At 48.5% G+C, this 21,846-nt stretch overlaps 1 protein-coding gene across 1 annotated transcript in view; it reads left to right on the top strand.

The window, feature by feature from the left end:
• The first annotated feature begins 1,056 nt into the window (after window positions 1–1,056).
• The window catches only part of MTMR4 (myotubularin related protein 4), a 25,469-nt gene continuing 4,679 nt past the window's right edge, over window positions 1,057–21,846 (top strand). The window contains exons 1-12 of the mRNA XM_009888876.1: window positions 1,057–1,062; window positions 1,397–1,486; window positions 4,000–4,116; window positions 4,800–4,882; window positions 5,108–5,274; window positions 6,707–6,803; window positions 13,254–13,367; window positions 19,397–19,593; window positions 19,865–19,993; window positions 20,297–20,408; window positions 20,859–21,054; window positions 21,496–21,681. Of these exons, the coding sequence (XP_009887178.1) occupies window positions 1,057–1,062; window positions 1,397–1,486; window positions 4,000–4,116; window positions 4,800–4,882; window positions 5,108–5,274; window positions 6,707–6,803; window positions 13,254–13,367; window positions 19,397–19,593; window positions 19,865–19,993; window positions 20,297–20,408; window positions 20,859–21,054; window positions 21,496–21,681 (1,494 nt within the window). The remainder of the gene's footprint in view (window positions 1,063–1,396; window positions 1,487–3,999; window positions 4,117–4,799; window positions 4,883–5,107; window positions 5,275–6,706; window positions 6,804–13,253; window positions 13,368–19,396; window positions 19,594–19,864; window positions 19,994–20,296; window positions 20,409–20,858; window positions 21,055–21,495; window positions 21,682–21,846) is intronic.

Here is a 21,846-nt window from a genome sequence, read left to right on the forward strand (position 1 = left end):
GGCGGCTGCCAGAGCAGGTGCTGTGCCCCATGTCCCTCGCAGCCTCACGCAGGGACCTGCTGAGCGGGTGAGGAGGGGCAGCGCCGTTGCCCCCGACTGGGGCTGATACCCAGCACTTTGCTCGCTCCAGGTAGTGTGTGCACAGGTACCTCTGCGCCCGGGGAGGCGATGGGCTGTGCGGGGGCTGCCCACCCTCGCCTGAGGTGCGGGGAGCGCTCCGGGTACCTGGGGGTGCAGAGGCTCGAGCGGCTGTCAGCAACGTATGGGGATTCAGCATCACTTTAAATATAACTGTATGACTGAGCCAAAAGGGTTGGGTTCCTGTTTCTTCAGGTTGAAATCCAGGGTTCTGGCTTCGGTGGCTTAACCAGAAAGATATTTCATTTTAAAATATTATTTAATGCATATAGAACAGAGTATTTTCTAATAAATGCTGGAACCTAAAGGAGCTATAGTTAGAGAGCAAGAGGCATCCTGAGGAATACATTCCCACACCACATACCCGTAGAATTAACACCGTCCTGGGCTCCCGGCAGGCGAGTGTCCCCAGCAGAGTGTCTGGATGCAGCGAGACGGTGGTTTGGCAGTGTGGGCTGAGGGTTGGTGAAAATGAGGACCAAAACTTTCATGAGTGACTGAAGATTCACAGGTCCCAAACTGAGACGCTCTCTCCGCTTATCCAAGCATGGCATATCCAGTCTCCGTGTCTCCTCTCGGACCACTTCTCCGAGGCCTCCGTGGGCTTCCCAGGGTGTCCGTCTGAGCAGGTCAGACGCGTTCAGCTGCTCTGAGGACGAATGCCCTGCTTGGGTGCTGTCACCAGTCAGTAGCACATGTCGGGTGCGCTTAGATGCAGTTGTTATAGGGTTATGTTTCATACTTGCACATTCTCCTCAAAAACCTGTGGGCTCTTCCCAGATTTCTTTGGGCTAAGAGTGAAAATGAACTCTCCCAGAAGAAGGCAGTCCTTGTGAATATAAGAGGAGGAAGAGTAGGTCAAAGCTGAACTGTAGGTGGAAACCCTTTGTGTTACAGTGTTTCTGCTGCGGCACCACCATGAAGGTAATGGGGTAACCTTTGACAGGACAAATTGCGGTCACACTGGTTTGAGATCCTATGCGTGGTCAAGGTGTATCTGCTTGGCTTTCCAAATACCACGCAGCTGGAAGGGACAGGACTCAGAGTCTGCTTCAGTCTGCCGCTGAGCGGTGGGTATTCTGCAACAGCAGGAGGAACTGCGGGGGTCCTGCAATGCAGAGAGTACGGTCTGGAGGTGTTCCCATGCACAGGTCCAGGGCATCCCCACAGTACTGGGATGCTGAGAGTATCCAGCAGCCTCGATTTTTGCCTTTTCATAAAAACCACTGTCTGAATGTGTGTTTTGTTTGCAATGCAGGGTGAGGAAGGCCCTCCCAGTTTGGAGTATATCCAGGCCAAGGACTTGTTCCCCCCGAAAGAGCTCATAAAGGAGGAAGAGTCATTGCAGGTAAGGAAGTAAAAAAAACGAAACCGTCCGTGTCGGGATGCGGCAGGCTCCACTCTGGTAGTGTGAAACCTGAGAGCAGCTCTCCAGCCCTGGAGGTGTTCTGGAGGCCGCAGGCTTGCCAGTGCTGTGCTGTAGGTCACATTCAGACCGGTGAGTCCTTCTGCGTGCGTGGAGGCTGCTGACGGCAGTTCTGTACGCCCTGGCCCTGCCTTCCCAGCCCTGCCAAGATGCTGCGATTTGTACAGCATCGCGTCTATCGCTGGGAAATAACGGCTGGAACATGATGCAATACAGAGCCGTCCTGGGTATTCCCTGTCCTCCCCCTGTGCCGACAGTGAGAATTTGTCACACTGCCTGCGGAGCTCTCTGCAGCAGGTAGACGCTGCCTGGGACAGGTGGAACATCAGGGCTGGGCTGTGCTCTGTGTAGCCATAGCGTGAATTGCAATGGCTGATCTGGCCCTAATACACGTTGCTCCTGGCATTTTCCGGCTGCAGAGCTGTTGGAAAGAGAAACCTCCATATGGTGCCAGCCTCCTGCTGCAAAAAGCCCTTGAAAGAGACCCGGGTGCTGTTGCTGCTGTGCAGCAACGGCGGTGTTCTCAACGGTGGGAGCCAAAGCCTGCGGGTGTTCGTCGCTTCCTTTAACATAGTCCACTGCCACCTTGTCCCAGTGCTCGCCATTCTCCTGTGGCTGGAGCCAAGCTCGCGTTGTGTGTTCTCACTGCTGCTGCAGTATTTGAGTTTGCTCTGATCGGCATCGTCTCAGTAAGCGGTGCTGATAAAAGCAGGGACTGAAATGTGGCAGCGGGAGGATTGAGGCGGGTTGAGGAGGTGCACGGGGTCAAGGCTGCAGGTCTGCAGCCTTCGGGATACGAAGCCGTTGAGATGACTCTGAGCTGAGACCACCTGGAGAAGAGCAGAATCTGCTTTAGTCTTCTGCATGGAGGACCGCAAAGTTCACCTCTCTCAAAGGGTAATTTGCGTTCAGTAAATTGTTCTTCTCTTAATGCAAAGCAAAGTCTAAAAGGACGCCATGGGCTTGATAAGAAGCTGTATTCAGGCACCTGTCAGTTTATTCCAGGATTTCCCTCTGTCAGTTCTTGCGGTTTTACCATCCCATTTCTAATCTGTCTCCCTTCTGTTGCTGTGTGAAAGAGCCACGTAAGCAGAAGGAACACATGCCAACTAAAAACAGCTCTGGCAAGCATGCATAAATAAACTGCAGAAATAAAGAAAGTACGTTCTCTTAATGTCAAAAAATTAAAATTTTTAAAGGGTTTTCAGACAGGTGCCAGTCTAAGGTTTTATTTTTGTACAAGTAACTTAAGAAGGGAGAAGTCATTAGTACAATTGTCACTTGCACATGAAGTCTGAAATCCAGCAAATTCGGTGTTTAGGCAGTGTATACCCAAGCCATAGAAACTACTTGGTGATAAAGACAAGGCAGCATGACTTGTACTAATTACAGTGTAACAAATCGGTTTCATCAGATGCCCTGTCTGGCAAGTGAAGGGCTCTGGCTGAAATAATAAATCTTCGTGACTTTTTTTTTTTTTGCATAATTGGTTACCAACATCACCTGGTGTAGGTGGCATTCAGGGAACAATGAGGAGCCTACTTAGCTAAGGAGAAAGGGGCCTGGTGAATTTTAGGCTGTTCTGCTTTCTTTTTCTTTTTTTTTTTTCATACAAGAAAAGAAAAGTCACACTTGGCCACCTGCCAGGATACCCAGTTTTAAAAATAGCTACGGCATGTCTGGGCGGATAGGGAAAACCAGAAAGGTACTTGATTATCTGGATTTTTTAAAAAAAATAATTCTAATGCAGGTAACTTTAAGAAGTTTCCTCAGTTGTACAAATAACTATACACAGAGATTCCCTCGGAGCCTTGTTGGCAGAAATTGGGCAAAACTTTGATCCGTTTACTTACGTGGATTGGTACCGGTGAGTCTTGTAGTGCTGCTCAGATCCCCCTTGATTCAAATGCCGCAGCAGGATCACGTATGCGACACCCTCTCTTGGGGCAGAGGGCTGCGATCGTATCGGGCTCTGCCTGGAGCTGTGCAGAGCACTCCCCAACTCGTGTCTGAGCGGTGCCTGAGATTGTGGCCTTCGTCACACCACTTGCACCAGGGCTGTGTTCACCCTCTCTACAAAGCAGGGACCATAAAGCCCTCTGCCCCCGGGCAGCACCCTTGGGGACAGGTGCCCACAGCTGGTGTACGTGGTGTTTGAGGTCACACCTCTCCTCCGCAAGTAATTGTCCATCAGGAGGTGCCCAGTGGCTCCTGAGGCATCCCTGGAAGAAGATCCATCATGTGGGGCTGGGCAGCGGGTACCAGTGCTGTTTGGTGTTGCTGCCCTCTCAGTGCATGAAGAGCACGTTGCTGTGCATGATTTCTCATGCTGTGCATGAGGTGAGTTGCAGAGGCAGTGGGAAGAGTGGCTCTTGGCATTTGTGGCGCACAAAGTACTCTACGTGTGTCTTGAATTAGTGATGTCTCCCTTCCAGGTCCCATTCACTGTGTTGCAGGGTGAGGGAGTGGAGTATCTTGGCCATGCAAACGATGCTGTGATCGCCATCTCCAACTACCGGCTTCATATCAAATTCAAGGATTCTGTGATCAATGTAAGTCTGGATCTGCCTGCTCCTGCTGCCTGAACCTAATCTCTCGCGGTATTTGGGGGGGCGCATAAGCCATTTCTGTGGTCTGTGGTGTGGGAGCTGTGCCTCTTGAAGGATGCCAGGCCTGATGCTGTCTGTAGTTACTGCTGGTCATGCTATTGCTGTTTTGCTGCTGCCTTTTGGGGTGTTGATGGAATTTTCCTTTGGATGATAATTAGGTCTTTCCTTTGCTATTCTCTTAAAATTCAAGCATTAAATTTGGCAGTTTTAAGACTGTTAAGGTCTCTTGCAGGCCACTGTTAATGACACTTCTGCCTGGAAACCAGGAACCGATAGTCAGTCAGTGGGAGCCTGCAGCTTTCTCTCACTGTCTTCACTTGCCATCTTCTATTGCAGCGTTTGTTCGGCACAGTTACCTGTGCTTGTCTGGATGTGATTTAGTCAGTCACTGGCCCCAGGTGGGAGACTACCCAGGGACAGAATAGAAATCGGAATAGTAATTGCTGAAGGAGGCTCTATGCTGAGTCATGAAGCTTCATAAACCTCAGAGTGGGTTTGTAGTGTGAAGCAGAAGCTCACGATTGTTGATAGAGACGTGACTGTGCGTGATGGGCCTGTGGGCAAAGCTGCTGTGTCTGCTATGGGATGTGGTATGTCTTGTCATGCCCTACATCTGTCCCTCGCAGGTGCCTTTGAGGATGATGGAAAGCGTGGAGTGTCGGGATATGTTCCAACTTCACATCGTCTGCAAGGACTCCAAAGTGATCAGGTATCCGTTTTATTGCTATGTTGTAGATGCCGCTGCAGGCCAGTTGCCGTGATGAGCTCTGGTGTCTCTCTCTGCGCTGCCGTTGGAGTTGAGCTGTTCATGGCCGAGGTTACCAAGACTTGGCACTTTGTTCCTTTTCCCGGTTAAGAGGAGCAGAGCTCCTGGTCTGCCTGTCTTGGCTGTATGAATGTACCCACTGAGGATGATTTGCATTTGGGTTTGCAGGTGCCATTTTTCCACCTTTAAGCAGTGCCAGGAGTGGCTGAAGAGGCTGACTCGAGCCATTGCCCGCCCTGCAAAGCCTGAGGACCTGTTTGCGTTTGCCTACCACGCGTGGTGCTTAGGAGTCTGTGTTGATGAGGAGGATCAACATGCGCATCTCTGCCGTCCAGGTGAGCTCCTGGCCCTGAGGTCCCCTTCCTGCTCTCTGTCCAGAAGCACTGCAATGCAGTTAGAAATGTTCATAAACTGATCTCTGGCTATGTCTTAAGCTCTGCTGTGGCCATAGCCCGAGTTCATCTTGCTTAGGGACATCCTGTACATGGCCCAGAGATCCAGCTGATCCCAGATGCTGCCGGATAACAAACACAGTAAGAGGAATAATAGTAATAAGCACAAGAAGGAGCGTTCTGAGCCAGCAACACATAAGCAGCATTTCCCTTTCTCCTTGTGAATGAAGGAAACATACTTTAGTGTTCTCATCATGATGACAGAACGCTCAAGCAGTCTTGTCCCTGAATGGTAAACATCATCAGCTTTGAGGTGGCATAATTAATATGAGTCCATCTGCATATCTTCTGCAACACCTAGAAATGCCATGACAGTGCAGTGATCAGGTCTGGGGAGATGTCTGGCTCAGGCTTACACAGGCACAAATAAAATCTTTGAATCCAGAAGCAGAAAAACAGAGCTGTGATGGTGCCCTCGTGTGGACCGGGAGTTTCCCTTCTCTGGTAACACAAAGTTCACTTGCAGTCACTTTGTCTTTTAAACAGCTTCGGCATGAATAAAAGGGGATTAAAATGAGTGACAAACCTGTTTTTAGACTTAAAAATGTGCTGGTGTTAGAGGAGAGAAGCAGTACCCTGGATGAAATGTCTGTACACAGGTTGGGATGGAGGGTTGGGGTTGAATAGTATAGCTGGAAAAGGTACCAAAAAGAAACTGATAGAGAAAAAGTAACCTACATGTTCTTACCCTGTCCCAAACACCAGCAATTAGGAGATATTTGCTGTCTCTCCTTTAGAGGAAGTATTATTCTGTAGTATAAACAAACTTATCTGTGGAAGTTGTTGCTGCAGGATATGAATGAGGCAAAGAGCTTTGTAGTATTTGTTTATTAACAACATTTGATACTCAAGCAACAAAGACATCCAGGATTTGTAAGGCGAGGCTAAAACATAAGAGCAAACCCTGAGTCAGCCCCTGCGAGTGCAGTCTGAAGAAGGAACTGCCTGGGGTGGGGGCTCAGTACTCCTCTGCCCCGGGGCTCCTGACATCCACTTTGGAAGCCATCTCTGTCGGAAGGGCAAAAGTGGATTAAATCAACACACACACCCCCACACACTCCCATGTTGATGCGAGAAGGCTGTTTCCGTGCTTCTCTGTGCCCTGAGACAGAGGTCTGACTTCACAAAATAAGCAGAGGGACCCCTGTGAGGGACAAGTCTTTTTGGCTTCCGAAGCCAGATCCCTGCCAGCCAGCTCTGCTGCAGTTTCTCTTCAGCCTACAGTAGTTGCTGTGGAGCTGCCACTAACGTGTTTAGATTTCATCAGTTCTGCTTAACTGTCTGTAAATAAATACCCTGTGCTCTGCTCTTCCAGGAGACCATGTGAGATACCGATTTGAGATGGAGCTGGTGAGGATGGGCTTTGACTTGCAGAACGTCTGGCGCGTCTCTGACATAAACAACAATTACAAGTGAGTGTGTCACCACCAGGCTCTCCCCACTCTCCTCTTTCCTTACCTTCTTCCCTTTGCGATCCCCGTGCAGAGCACTGGATGAGTAAGACTCCAGCTAATCCCCCTTCCTGGCCTTGATAACCCTCAGGCAGATCAGCATATGAGCCAGATTCCCTTTCTTTCTGCCTTTCACGTCGTGGAATTGAAGAACGAATACAGCCCAAACATCAGAGCTAGCAGCAACTGTAAATGCTGACTCAGGTAGTTTATAATGGGGCGGCCATAATTCATCCTTGAAGATGTTCTGGAGTCTCGGAGGAACTGTCCATCGTAGGGTTACCTTTCTAATCAGTCATTGTCCCTAAAATGCTCGTGTTGTTTAAAATGAAAAATACAGTTTTCATAAAGTCGGGCAGCTATTCAGCTCTGCTGAGAAACTGGGAGCGAGCTGGTGGAGTGCTGTCAGGATGCGTGGAAGTCTGGGCAATGAGCGAGGCTTGTTCGCTCAGGTGGGGAAGAGGAAAAGGATGATCTGTTTGCAGCTACAGCTGCTGGAAGGGCAGGTACAAAGCTGATGGAGCAAAACTCTTCTGACAGTGGCAGATGACTGAACAAGAGGCAACGGCCACAAGTTGCAGCTTGGGAGGTTCAGACTGGACATGGTGGTGTGCTGGGACAGATCCTGAGGGAGGTGGGGGTTCTCCATCATCACAGTGTTTCAAGTCTTGGATGACCTAGTGTTGGAGGTGCTCCCTGCGAGCAGGGGGTTGGAGTGGAGATCTCTAGAAGCTCTTTCCCACCAGCACGTCAGTGATTCCACCCTGTCGTCTTCTCGTGGAGAACAGCACAGGAGCTCTCGGAGAAGCGCTGCTGCATTCTTTGCAGCAGGTGGCATTAAGCCAACAGGATTTTATTAAGCTTTGACAGATGTATTCATTTCTGCATTCCCTATAATCCTTTCCTTGAAACGGCTGGTATCCCTTAGTCTTTTGTCTATGCCTCAGCCAGTAAAGGCATCCCTGTCACCTATATATCGAACGGTTCCAGGTCACCGGTTTCTTGTGGAGACCATGAGAAGCCTTGGGCACACTGGCCTGGGGAAATCCTGCTGGAGTTTTACAGTTTTCTGCCTTTTCTCGTCTCTCTTCCTCAGGAATCCAGGCAGCAAGCACTAGATTTGGGGGTTGATTTACAGTTTTTACTTGGCCATACTGACTGCATCATTGCTTTTGGACTGTTAACATGACTTTGATGGCCATTTACTCAGTTTCTCTAAGGATGTTGAATAAAAACTGTTTTCCTGAATTGCTCGGTTTTGGAGTGCACAACCTGTAGGTCTCTGCATGTCTTCGAGAGCAGTCAGGCTTTCTCCTGCTGCTAGATTTTGGGATGTGGTTCCCTCTGACTGTTTCAGAAAGTTCAACTTAGATTGACCATCTGTGGTTCGCTTCCTGGCCTGTAATACACAGCAATTAGCCAACTTCTCTAAAGACAGATGTTTTATTTCCAACCAAACCAGGGAAGAAAGAACTTGAAAGAAACCTCAGCGAGCTGGATGCAGGCCTGGTTTTGCTTTCCTCCATCTGCTGAGTTCCTACCTGGGGATCCTGGCAGGTCTCGGCTTCCTGCAGACGTCCCAAGATCTTAAGGGTGGTGTAATTTGCTTGTGCAACTCAGAAACCAGTTCTCTCTTGCTGCTTTGGGGAGTGTGTCTTTAAATCCTGCCTTGGCTTTTGATCATTGCCACCTGCCTCTATTCACAGGAATCGGGTTACTTTTTAACTGTTTATAGTCCTTTTATCTTTTATTTCCCAGCATTGGCAAAACTGTGTTGTTAGAGACAGGATACTCCAAGGTAATGGCTTTGTTCGTTGTCTTTCAAGTCTGTTCCGAGATGTCCTTATCTGGAAATTATTATCTTCTTCCTGGCGACAGCCATCATAAAATTAGAGCAATACAAGCATATAATAACCACTCCTTCGGTCTTGATAAAAGTCTACTATTTCAGCATCCAGTGATAATAAAATTATTCCGTGATCTCTCCGTGGCTCTCGCTGCTTTGGTGATCTGTATCCCCAGAGAAATGGCCACGTCCTGACATTCCTGTCTGGTGCCCCCATGCTGCCCGAAAGAGGAGCTGTTTCATATCGGCCTTCGTGCTGCTGGGTTCCGTGCACGTGTAGTTCCTTCAAAAAGGAAGAAAACAGTCACCTTTCTCTCAGTTGTTGATGCTCGTTTCCAGCTTTGATCTTTTTGGCGCTGTGGTTTTATTTATTTTTGACGTTGAGGAAAAAGCTGTCTGGAGTTCTGTGTCACTGGTGTAGACAGCTGATGTTTCCTGCTTATTTCTGTGACTGCTCTTCGTTCATATTTTGTCTTGTGTTTTTTGGTTTGTTTTTTTTTTTTTTTACATTTCCCTAGAAATTGTAATACTATTTTGCTTTTATTGGAAAAGTGGTCTTGCTTGTATTTGCCATGTGAATGTGCAGGCAATAAGTCTGCAAGGACCGTTTGCGATAAAGCGTGTGGCTTTGCGTTCTGCAAAGGAAAATCTCTCTTGCTGGACTTGTGGTAAGAAGAGGCTTCGTGGGTCCTTGTCTGTCCATGTGGCTCGTGCCGATGGGACGCATTTGTGGTGTTACAGCCACCTTTTTCCAGGATCAAACCTCACAGTTTCGAAAACACCTCATCCTGTGTCCCGGGGTCTTTCAGGCCACTCCTCCGTGACACGCGCTGCTTTGCAGTTGGTCTCTCTTCCACGTGGCACGTGAGCCTATTGCACCGCACAGGGACAAGCGTGTGTCCCCTTAGGACTCACTTCCTTGTGAAAAACGACTGTTGAAATTCTATACTATTCCTTATTTTTTCAAGAGTTACTTGAGGAGGAGCCTCCTTCAAGGCTTTGGTGAGCTGCCTGTTAAAACACACACACACACGCGCACACGTGCACCCACACAAATTTCATAAAAACCCTTCTGAAAATCCAAATCGACTGTAAGCCGTGGGGGCCGTATCTGCTCGTTCAGCGATGTTTCCAGCAAACTATGTACGTGAGGTGCCACCTCCCTCCACAAAAGCCGTGTTGACTCTTCCCAAGTGCACCGTATTTACCCTCACACCAACTGTGGCAGTCCGGTGCTTTGTACAGAAGTCAGACTCCAGTGGTTTCCCACATTCGCCCCAGAGACCTTTTTACAAAGCTGATAGCGTGTTTGCCACCTTTCATTCCTCCGGCACCCCAGCCAAGGTAAGCAATAGCTTACGCATCTCCGTTAATCATTCACCAGGCGCGCATCTGGGTTGCTGTAGAAATGGCGAGCATTATCTAGTCCTGGTGATGAGTTACTCCTTGTTCCTAGCAGATTGTTCTAAAACTTCCCCTGCAGAAGTTTCAACATTCGTCCCTTCTTGCGCCTTGTCCCTTGTAAACCAGAGTTAGGGCTGGCAGCTTCTCTGTGGGCTCTTCTGCTGAACACCAATGCGAATAGTTTTGATTTTTTTTCTGTGATCTTGCTGATCCTATCCAGACCTTCAACCTCGGTAGCAGGCCGATACCTCCCAGATGTTTGAAAAAGGTCTTCAGAGTTTTAATCTTTACAGGTCATTTCTCGAACTGCACGACGTGTCTCCTTTTTACCATTTTTTTTATTCAGGTGCACATTTGGCTCCTCTCGCATCCTTTGGAAACATGTCCCCTCTTTTGAAGGATGTCCTTTTATTTCTAAAATCCTTCTTTTCAGTGTTTAACTCTGCCAGCTCTTTCTGATGCATTTTATGTTCCCGTTGAATAGCATGTTCAAGTAAGCATCACATCATCTGCAAGCTCCCCCTCCTTTCTGAAACTGGTTGTTACTGGCGTGGGAGGCTTTGTCCCCTCTAAAAATACTGTTGAACTCTACTGTGCGATAAATGTTGTAACAAAGGGATTTTGCAGTTACTGTGTTTTGGAGCAGCTTAGGACCAAAGGAAGAGTTACATACTTTTGTGTTATCTGGCTGGTAGCACCAAGAAGCAGCTGATCGCGTTTGAAAATGTCGCCTTTGTCTCATGCCTTATTGTGGCGCTTCTGAGTCTTAGGTGGAAGCAACACCCAGTCTCCCGCGGTGATTTCTGCCCTCGCAGCCTTTCTGAATCTCTTCCAGCCTCTCGTGGATATCATTACTGTCGCTCCAGTGGTTGGTAGTGTGGCCTCAATGCTCTCCTGTTTCTCTTCAGGCTCGGGATTTGAGTCCATGCACATTCTGCATTGCTTGTGGGTGCTGGTAACTCGTAGCCTCACACTCTTACCTTCACGTTTTCCTGGAAGATACCACACTTTGTACGAACATGGGACCTAGTGAACAGAGCTTGTGCTCTGCAATTTAGGGTACCATTAAAATCTTCCTTGTATCAAGTTTATAAGGTGCTACTAAGCCAACATACTCATCCTGTTTTTTCAGGTATTCTACTTTGTTTTTTGGAATTCTAGCCTAGAAGCGCAGGTCTGTTTGTCTTGACCTCATTGCCTGTTTTTATGTGCCCTGCTTAAATCTGGCTTAACTTTTTGAGGCTGTCCTGTTTCCTACCTGAATTTTATTGAATTCTGTCATATTGTTTTCCTAAGGCTACAGAGTTTTAGTGTCTTAACTTTTAGAAGATATGCTCTTGAACCTCTCCTCTACTGACTCTCCTCAATTTTTAGTTCAAGACATCTCCTGTAATGTTTCATCTGAAGTGATAGGGAACCGATTCTATTTTCATTTTGATGAAGCCAGTTCTTCTTGTATAGACTCAGCTATTCCAAAAGTTCCTCCAGATCTTTTAAAAGATGCTTACCCTCTTCCACATACCTTTATTCGCAGTCACACTTCAATGCTTCTGTGATTTCCTGACCAACTTTACACATGGAATCTGAGGCATTTCAGAGATGTCCAAGCCTAGACAATCCTACCACAGACATGCTGGTCTTCAGCTTCTTACCTGACAGCTTTAATTTTGCTTCCTGGATTCCTCTTCCTCACCCTGTTGTTTTTATCCCAGAGACCAGCCTTGCCTTGTGCCTGGGGCTTTCTGAGAAGCTGTCTAGACACTGTGTGAAGTGCCATCTTCTAACATGGCAGGCAGTTCCTCACTAGCATCACGATCTAAACAACACGAAGCGCTGTATCCTGCCTGTTGCCATCAGCGGGGACAGCCTGGGCTCTGGGGAACACCAGGCCACTCTCCGGAGCTTACTGGCTGGATGATAGTTTCACCCCCCTCAGTTTGCTTCCCATCTGCCCCGAAACATTCCTTCTAAATGATGTGGGTTATAGCCTGGAGCTAGAGCTGCCCTTTGATGTTCCTTGTCATGGAGGGCTTTGTCTGCCTGGGCTGCTGGAGCCCAGCTGGTCCAGCGGCCAGGCAGGGCTTTGTCCAGGCAGGGCTTTGTCCAGGCAGGGCTTTGTCCCCACAGCCTGCGAGGCAGGGGCAGGGCAGTATCTGCAGTAACCAGGACGCCCTTGCGCTCCTGGATTTTTACCTGCGCTTCATTTTACTCATATTGCTCTCTCCCCTTCTCCTCAGCACGCTGTTTGGCGCTCCCCTCTTGCCCTGCTGTTAATGGACTTGCAGTTGGGTTTTTAACAATTTTTTGGGGGGACTTAAGCATTCAGAGTCTTATCAGTTCTTCCCATCTCCCCCACTCCCCACCAACTGAATTTCCATTTCAGCTGAACTACTTTACACTTCAGGTTTATTCTGATGTGGGTCTCCTTTGGTGCTGCAGCTTTGCCCGTTGAGGAGTCGGGTTCCCCCTGCAATGAGCTGTGCGGGCTGCGAGTTCCTTCCCCAGGGGACTGGATTGGTAGGGACTTGCCCGTCACGTTCCTCTTGCTGCTGCCTGTGTGTTCAGATGTGCAATTAGGAATGTGATTTCTGGCACCCCACCAAACAAGATATTCTTTTAGATCTCCCTCACGTCATAGCATACACCAAATCACCATTGCCATCTTTCTGGGCAGAGTTTTGTCTTCCCATGCAGAGAAATGCGTAAAGTTTACCAGCAGTGACCTGTTTGCTGCAAGGCAGAAAGTTGCAGATCATCATGCACCAGAAGCTGTGTGTGTTTCTGGGTTTGAAAGTGCTGCAAGAAAACCCCAAACTCCATATATATTAATGTCCGTTCCCCTAAACCCTCATGAATTCTTAAATCCAGAGGATGTTCCACAGGCACCCTTGGGAAGTACTGGGGTACTTAGCATAGGCCTGGAGGTGAGGCCTGAAGTGAAAGGAGGTTGTCTTCTCTCAGCTCCTTCCTGACAGTGTTCTTTGGGTCACTCTTCCCATGTTGAGACAGTACCAAGACAGATATGAAGAGGGAGCGTGCCAGTCCTGCATGCTGAGTGTGGGGAAACGTGAGCTGCTCCTGCCTTCTCTCTGCACATCTTCTATGGGGCAGGTTTGTGATTGCCGAGTTCTCATCTTGCCTTTGTGCTTTCTTTTCTCCAGGCTTTGTTCCAGTTATCCTCAGAAGCTGCTGGTCCCTGTCTGGATCACCGATAAGGAGCTAGAGAACGTGGCTTCATTTAGGTCATGGAAGAGGATCCCTGTGGTGGTGTACAGGTAAACACAAAACCAAAGCAGTGCTGTCCCCCAAACCCACAACAGCCGTCCTTTTGCTCTTACTCTCGCGCGGGGCACAGTGGAGTCAGGTTAGCAGAGCAGGCGTGTGGGGCCGTGGAGCAAGGCATGACAGCGAGAGCTGCGTCCAGGTCCTCGCACTGCCTGTTCCGTTTGCCTCCCACCTGCAAACATGCCGCTCTCAGGACTCCTCCTCCTCCTCCCAGCACACACATCGGCCTCTCTAGGCACGCAGTCAGCGAGAGTAATGCCAGGTCTTCTCCAGAAGGGAGAAACAACGTTCTGGTAGCTGTTACTTCTTCCCTGCTTGCGGTTAGAACTGAAGATGTGGGGGACTTTTTCCTCCTGTGGGAGATGCAGCAAGAACACTGTGTCGAATTAAGGTTCTCTTTCTTTGAGATTCCAAACTTTTTCATAGTTTGGTACTTGCCTGGTTGCTGCTTGGAAAAGAAACCTCAGCCCGAATGAGCCTGCTGCGTGGCCCTGCTCTCAGCTAGGTGTTCAGGCCTGGGCATACCTTTTAACACCCCAGTGCAAATCGCTTCTGGTTTGACCCAGTTCTGAGAGTTTGACAACATTTAGGTAACAGAATGAAGTGTCTGCATGTGGCTGAACTCTGTTGATTCAATAGCAGGTAAATATTCCCTGGTCAGCTGTCCAAAAAGAATCCATACAGGGGGACGCGGGAAGCTGGGCAGCAAATAAAGCAGGGCTTTGCAGGGTAGGGGGGTGGTTTCTCGTTAAACAGGTCTTCTGGGAGACTGACGGGTTTGAAAAATGGGAGGCTGGTGGGGTAGCTGCACCCAGCCAGTGCCCAGGTTGTAAAGTGTACATTATGGTTACATTATGTACATTATGGCCTTAGACTCTGTGTTAGCAATTACTAAATCCAAATATAAAAAAAAATTGAAAATATCAGAGCTGCACAACAAAGGACAGCCCTGGGAAATGCAAAAGCCAGGAACCAAACCCAGTGAATTTACACGTACCTTGACTCGTACGTTTTCATGTTAGGTGGTTTGCTGTTAGATGCGGGCAAAACATGCGGCATTACTTCTAGAAGAACTAAATCCTACAGCAGAGTAATAGTGAGCGCTGCTTATCGCATGAAGCCTTTCCCTCTTTGTAGCCAAGTCAGCTAAGAAGTTAATTGTATTTGTGATTACTTTTGCTAAAAATGGCCTGGCACTGGGGACTGTCCCAGTGTGCCTCCCCACCCGAGGGCAAAGCCCTGTCTTTTAGCAAATTATTTTGTTCCTTGCTTTATAATATTACTGTAATGGTACCCAGTAATTTACAAGCTGAGCTGCAACCCTTTGCAGCCTGGGATCAGATTAGAAGATGCTGACAAGCGATGTTACAAGATGGGACAAGTGCTTGCCCATATGTGTCTCTCATTTTCATGCACTCTTTAGCTTTTGCCATCAAGATTGAAGTCTTTTGGCCAGGAGGCTCCATGAGGGCCATGGCTGCTTCTGGAGTGCCTTGTGCTGTGTGGAAGGGGAAGAAATGAAAAGCTTCACACTCAGCTCCTGCTCCTCACTCATAGCTCAGGAGAGAGTGGACAAGTGGGTTTGGGTAGCGGTGTCCCAGGGACTCTCAAACCGCAGGACTGTCTGGTAGACTTCAGAGCTTTTGGAGAACAAGGTTGCATTCATTGGGTCACAGTCAGATCTGTAAAACGTGACACCAAAGGTACCACATTATCACTTTTCTTTTAAAAAAAGTATAATTTAGCTGTTAAGCAAAGAAAAAATTCAGGTCTCCATCTCCAAGTCCTCAGTGGAGATGTGCAGGAGAGATGCAGGAGCCTCCAGGCACAATTCACTTTTAAAACAACGCAAAGGATGCAATTAATTATTTAGCTGACTACAGAGGCAGACGGGCATTGTATGCCAGCCACTCCTGGTTATTACTCTCTGTCTACACAGCCACCTTCAGAAGACCTTGGGACTATGTTAGCAAGAGAGCTCCTTGCAGATGCTCAGCATCACCTTTGCCCGCGTTGGTGCCGCAGTGGCTGTCAGGGAAGCAGCAAGCAAATGGTGGACATTGCTCCAGTCCCGTGGCAGAGCGCTCCATCTCGGGCTTTCAGATCATGCCAGAGTGAGCCAGGAGCTTAACCCAGAGGCTCAGGAAATGAAAGCACTTGGGTACATGCATCTCAGATGGGAACTTTTAGGCGACAGCTCTGTAAACCCTCTCTCAGCTCTTGTGTTTTAAGTTAAGCTGCTTGGCTTTGCATTGTGGATGAGCCCTCTTATGGCCAGAAAATAACAGAGAGGGGACTTGAGAGAGTTAGTTGATGCTTTCTGGATGATTGTTATCTGTTAAATGGCACAGAATCACAGAATGGTTTGGGTTGGAAGAGACCTTGAAGATTACCTCGTTCCACCCCCTGCCCTGGGCAGGGACACCTCCCACCAGCCCAGGTTGCTCCAAGCCCCGTCCAACCTGGCCTTGAACACCTCCAGGGATGGGGCAGCCACAGCTTCTCGGGGCAGCCACGTACTGACGGTACCAGTGCTCTGGCCTCGTGCTCTGAATGACTCTGGCAGTAAAAACTTAATGCTAAACTACAAAGGCACCTCATGCTCCAGCTTTGCATTCTGAAAGGGTCTGGAGTCATTAAAACTGAACTGAGGATCCTTAAAGAAGAATTTTGTCCACATACATTAAAACATGATGGCACCTTCTGCCATTCCAGTTGCAAGAAAGGAGTTGTGTTTTTTTTCCTTTGAGGAAAACCTCCACAGAAATCCCCAGCAAGAAAAGACCTGAAACGCTTCATACACTCGTGCCGGGGAGATTAGCAAGGGAATGCAGAGTCGAGCTACGGCTGCTCCCCTGACCTGGGAAGCTCATTGCGAGCTCAGTTGTGGTTTTGGTTAGTCCGCTGGCACCTGCTACGCTTTCTGCTTGCTGATGACTTCATGCTCACCCATGTTGGCCATATTTCCTTGTGTTTATTGGCATGTCATCATGTCTCTTGAAACTGGCTACCTCAAGGCCATCCCCTGCCCAGCGTTTGTTGCAGTGCTGAGAGGTTTGTGCTACCAAGAAGTTCTCGGAGTTTAATCTGACTCTGTGGCAATGTTTGTCGTGTTGCATTAAGCAGGCTACCTCTGACTTCAAGTGGCCTACGCAGCCAAACTCTTTTTCTACCCTCTGCACCCCAAAACAGCGCCATTGCATCCATACAGCCTCTTGGGAGCAGTCCCGCGCACAGCACCTGCATTTCCAAAAACGTGCCCAGGCGCTGTCTGGGAAAGAGCTGGTTGGCACAGGCCAAAAGCTGTGGGTGTGCTAACAAACAAGCTTGGATGATCACAGGCGGGTGCTTAAGTCCACACCTCGGCTCTGTTTCATTTACTAGTATAAACAAAGCCTTTGCTGCTGTCTCTATTAACCATCCTGAAGACAGGAACAGATCTCCTGGGAGTGACTGCTCGGTAAGTCACCCTGCAAAACAAAAGAGCAGCAGAGAGCACCCAAAGAAGCACCCCACAGTATTTTGACTTAGCCAAACAGGAATATTATTTCTCTGGAAGTCTTCAGTTTAGAGTCTTCATCGTTATTATCTATGAGATGTCATTAATGACAATACATTTTCTGCGTTTATTGATAAGTTGCCTCAGGAGAATAAGGGGACCTTCTCTTTGAGAAGCAAAACCGTTCCTGCAAACTGCGGTAGCTGCTGGTGAGATGCTGTGAGAGGAAGTTTAAAGCCTCGACGCATTTTCTTGGTGTGCTGCCTTACAGCAAATAACACAAACGGGCACTGTCAGCCTCTGTGGGACAGCAGAGCCCCTCACAGGGTGGCAGAAGGAGAGAGAGAGACCTTCAGAGCGCTGCCAGTAGCCCTTGCTGGCAGCTAAATGGCCCTTTGGGTGGTGGTTTGAGGCTTGTGCTAGTGTGCTCTGGGATCTGGAGCGTTACGTCCCCTACTTTGCCACCAATGCAACTTTTTCAGAGGTGTTGATCTACAAATAATTTTTAAAAAATATATATTTGGATGTGGTTTGTCAGGAGTTTTATCTACATCTTTGTTCTCACTCCAACTCAACTGCGGAGAGGTGCGGGATGAGGGGTGGTGGGACAGGGAGGCGCAAACACTGCTCTTGAGGAGAACCGAGGTCGGGGCTGTGCAGTTTGTTATCTGGTCTCCGCAGGCAGCAGGAGCAGCGTCTCGGGGAAGTGTAACAAATGGGACAGGTACATGGGAGTTCTGCTCTGGTGCATCTTGGGAGCTGCCGGTATCTTAGATTTTCTACAGTATGCAGAAGATTATGTGATTTTGCTTTGCAGTCACTTGGTAGGCAGAGCTTCCGTGAATTTAATGTATTTTGGAACCAGTTTATACTTCTACATCGCACTGTGGCAGTGAGTCCACTCTCTGTTGTTTGCTGTCCAAAAAATACTTTTTGTTTTTCTTAAACTTATGGCATGACCGTTCCAGTGCTCGTTTGATTTGGGGAAAAATAAGACTAACCTTCTAATCTTCCAAACTCACTTTTTTATATCATTTGTGATCTTTTATGCTTCTCATCCATTCTTGTTCTTCTGCCGTGATGGGGAGTTGGTTCCTACTTAAGTTGTTGTCCCTATAGCAAAGCTCTTCTACACCTCTGGTTGTCCTCACCACGCTTCTCTGGAGGTCTGAGTACTACATTGTCCTTTTTGAGATGAATTAGTGAGAAATTTCTGTCATTTTGAAGATGCGTAAGATGTGATGCCATAATATGTTCTGTCTTACTCCTTTCCGAATACCTGCTAGCACATTCTTAACTTTTTGCTCCTCTCAAGCATGGAGCTGAGGCTTTTCAAGAGCTCCACAGTGACTTCAAAGTCTTTGAGACTTGTACCGGTGCAGCTGGTTTGTACTGCACTGCTCCATATCAATGGCTGGAGTTGTGTTTTGATCATCAGTAAATATTTTTCATTTATTAATACTAAATTTCATCCTCTATTTTTATCACCGAGTATCACGAGATCTTTTGCAACTTTTTCCAGACAGCCATAGACTCTCCCGGATAATTCTGTGTCACCAGCAACTTTGTCACCTAGTTGTCCGCTCCCTTTGCAGACCATTTGTGAGTGACTTGGACTGGTGTGTTCATGTGAAAAATGAACACTTCGTCCTACTTCGTGCCTTCTGCCAGGCGTCAGTGAGCAACAGCCAGGGTAGGGTTCACATTTTAGGGGTTGTTAATAAACACCAGCTCAGGCCTCCACCCAGAAACTCACCAGTCTGATGCTGAGTGAGCTAATCTTTCTACCTGACAAGTGATAAATGAAATGGTTTAACAACTGGTACATACTTTAAGGGAAGGGGGCGGGGGGGAGAAAGAATGGGAGAACAGAACAGTATTAAAATAAGTAACTATTACTTTCCCAAAGTACAACCATAATTATTTGAAGTTCTCCTCTCTAGTTTAATCTATAAATATTTACATATCTATATACATAGAGTATTTTATGTTTCTAGATAATAATATATCTTTATATATTATTGTAAATAAAAAAAAGGTTAGGGTAATGGCTAGAGCAACTGGCAGCTTCCCCCTTGCTCAGAACCCCCCTGTTGGTTTTGGGGGTAGTCGAGCCCGGGGCAGAGCCCTGGATCCCGGAGGTAATGCCCCGGGAGCTGCAGCTGACCCCGGAGCTGCCACCATCCACCAGCACTGGCAGCTCCCGACAGCCCCTCCTGCGCTCTGCTCCGCTGCAGTCTCACTTCACCGTCTCTTCCAGCCCCATTGGCCCCTCCTGCGCTACTCGCAGCCATCTGCTCTTCCTCACCGCTGCCGTGCGAGCCACAGCCCTGTCACTGCTGGTGTTATGAATAATGGTCGTTTGAAAAACCCTGCCCTGTTTCACTGCTCAAACGCAAGAGTGAATGCAGTAGATGAAGCAGTGAGGAGGGTTGCATGGGTGCTGGCTGTAGGTGGAGGTTGCTGGGGTTGTTCCTTGCCTCTCCTGGGGGCTTCATCGGGCTCTCGCTTCCTTTGCAGACACGTGCGCAACGGGGCGGTGATAGCACGCTGCAGCCAGCCTGAGATCAGCTGGTGGGGCTGGCGAAACGCTGATGACGAGTATCTTGTGACATCTATTGCCAAAGCCTGTGCCTTGAACCCCGGAGCGAAGGTGTCTGGTGGCGTGCCGCACAACGGGAGCAGCGACGGCAGCGAGGCCTGCGATGCCGACTTCGGTGAGACAGCTCGCTCCCTTCCGCGCTTTCCTAAACATGTGAATTACTCAGCGCTTCCTACACCTAAATGCTGCTGTTGCTGCTAACAGGGCTGTTACAATGCAAGGTTTAAACCTGGTCTCCAGGGGGATCATCTGGGCCCTGTCGTGCCTTGACTGTGGTGTGTGGGACAGGTCTCTGGGCTCCTATGCGGCCAGTGTTGGGTGGCACTGGGGACCTCTTGTAGGAGAGAGGGAGGTGCTGGGAGCTCAGTCCATGTCTGTCTCTGCAGACTCATCCCTGACTGCGTGCTCAGGCGTGGAGAATGCAGGAACTCCTCAGAAGCTGCTGATTCTTGACGCCAGGTCCTACACTGCGGCCGTGGCCAACAGAGCGAAGGGAGGCGGCTGCGAATGTGAAGGTACAGAGGGCTGTGAGCATCCCGGGACATCTTCCTCTTGGACCCACTTTGTCGAGTGGGTCCTAGAGCACAGCTGGGGCGCGGGTCAGCATTTTGGTACTCGGTCTCTGGGAGCACATTACCCTTCTTGCTAGTACAAAGTCCATTATCCCAGATACACTGGACCGCAATGCCTTTGTAGGAAAACTGCCTACCTGGAGACCAGAAATGGTGCGGCGAGGGGACAGCTAAACTAAGAGTATGGAGGCAGTTGCTGCAGTGGCAGTAGCTCTCTCTGAGCGTTTCCATCTCTGTTGTGTTCAGAGTATTACCCCAACTGTGAAGTCGTGTTCATGGGCATGGCCAACATCCACTCCATCCGCAACAGTTTCCAGTACCTGCGTGCTGTCTGCAGTCAGGTGCCAGACCCCAGCAAGTAAGTGACTGTTCTCTAGATGAGTTTGACACTGTATCTGTTAATGTCCTGGGTTGTTTTTTTTTTTCCTTCATCTTCCTTTTTCCTATCCCAGGTTTCTGCCTCAGAAAATGGAGGGATAGGAAAAAGCTCGCAGTGCTTAAATGCTGCTTGTATTGATGCCTGGTAATCCCGAAGGGATCGCAGCACTGCCTCAGTGTCACTTGGCTCTCTGTGTCCTCTGAGCATTTCTAAAATGTAGCCGTATCTGGGAAAAATTGAAATTAGGGGTTGCAATCTTTGCACTATTCCCAGGCTGGCTAGCTCCTCTTGAATATGTTTTAGAAAAGAATGATTTCCATTGAGGACTCCAAAAAGACTTAGGTTAAAATACAGCTTTTCTTCTTTTACTTTTTTTCCCTCACTGGAGAGCTAAGCAACCATTTTTTTTGCTTTTTGCACACCTTCTAGCTGGCTTTCAGCCCTGGAGAGTACCAAGTGGCTGCAGCACCTTTCTGTCATGCTGAAGGCAGCAGTGCTGGTCTCCAGTGCGGTTGACAGAGAAGGACGCCCAGTGCTGGTTCATTGCTCGGACGGCTGGGACAGGACTCCGCAGATTGTAGCGCTGGCAAAGATTCTTCTGGATCCTTACTACAGGACCATGGAGGTATGAGTTGTGCTGTGCTGTTAGTTCGTGTCTGTTAAAAGGCAGCTTTTGGCTCAGAGTCTCTGGAGAAAGGAGCAGGATCGCATTTGTGGCTTTTCAGAGCTGCTGTTGTGGGTGTTGGGTTTCTCCATGTTCTCTTCCTGCCTGTTTTTGGTGAAGTACTGTGGTAAATAACCTCTTGTGTTCAAGGCTCAGCTGCTTCCCTATTCTTAACTGTGCATATCTCCAAGCTGTTTTTGTCTAGAAATAAGCGCTGTTTGTGTTTGGAAGCCTCTGATGTTCAGGTGGCTTTGCTCCCAAAGCGAGCACCGGTGCAGCCTCCTTCCCTGCCCTTCAGGAGCCCTGAGTTTGCCTGGCACTGCTGGCAGACACAGCTTGCCTTGTCCTGCTACGTGCCTGCAGCAAAGTGTCTGCAGTTAGGTTTTCTTCTTCTATTCACAGGGTTTCCAGGTGCTGGTTGAATCAGATTGGCTGGATTTCGGTCACAAGTTTGGCGATCGCTGTGGTCATCAGGAGAAGGTGGAAGATCAGAACGAGCAGTGCCCAGTTTTCCTCCAGTGGCTGGATGCTGTTCATCAGCTTCTGAAGCAATTTCCTTGCCTCTTTGAATTTAACGAAGCTTTTTTGGTAAGAAATATGCACGCAAATATCTCTTTGTCCCTTGCCAGATGTGAGCAGAGGCAGAAGGAAGGCCATGATATTTTACAGTGTTGTAGCTGAAAGAAAACAAAAATTGAATTCTTTAAAAATGGGGAAGTTTCTGGGCAGTGCTTGGGCTCTCCACTGGCATTC

This window comes from Charadrius vociferus, unplaced genomic scaffold (assembly GCF_000708025.1).
Source record: "Charadrius vociferus isolate BGI_N301 unplaced genomic scaffold, ASM70802v2 scaffold636, whole genome shotgun sequence".
In the NCBI taxonomy this organism is placed as follows: Eukaryota; Metazoa; Chordata; class Aves; order Charadriiformes; family Charadriidae; genus Charadrius; species Charadrius vociferus.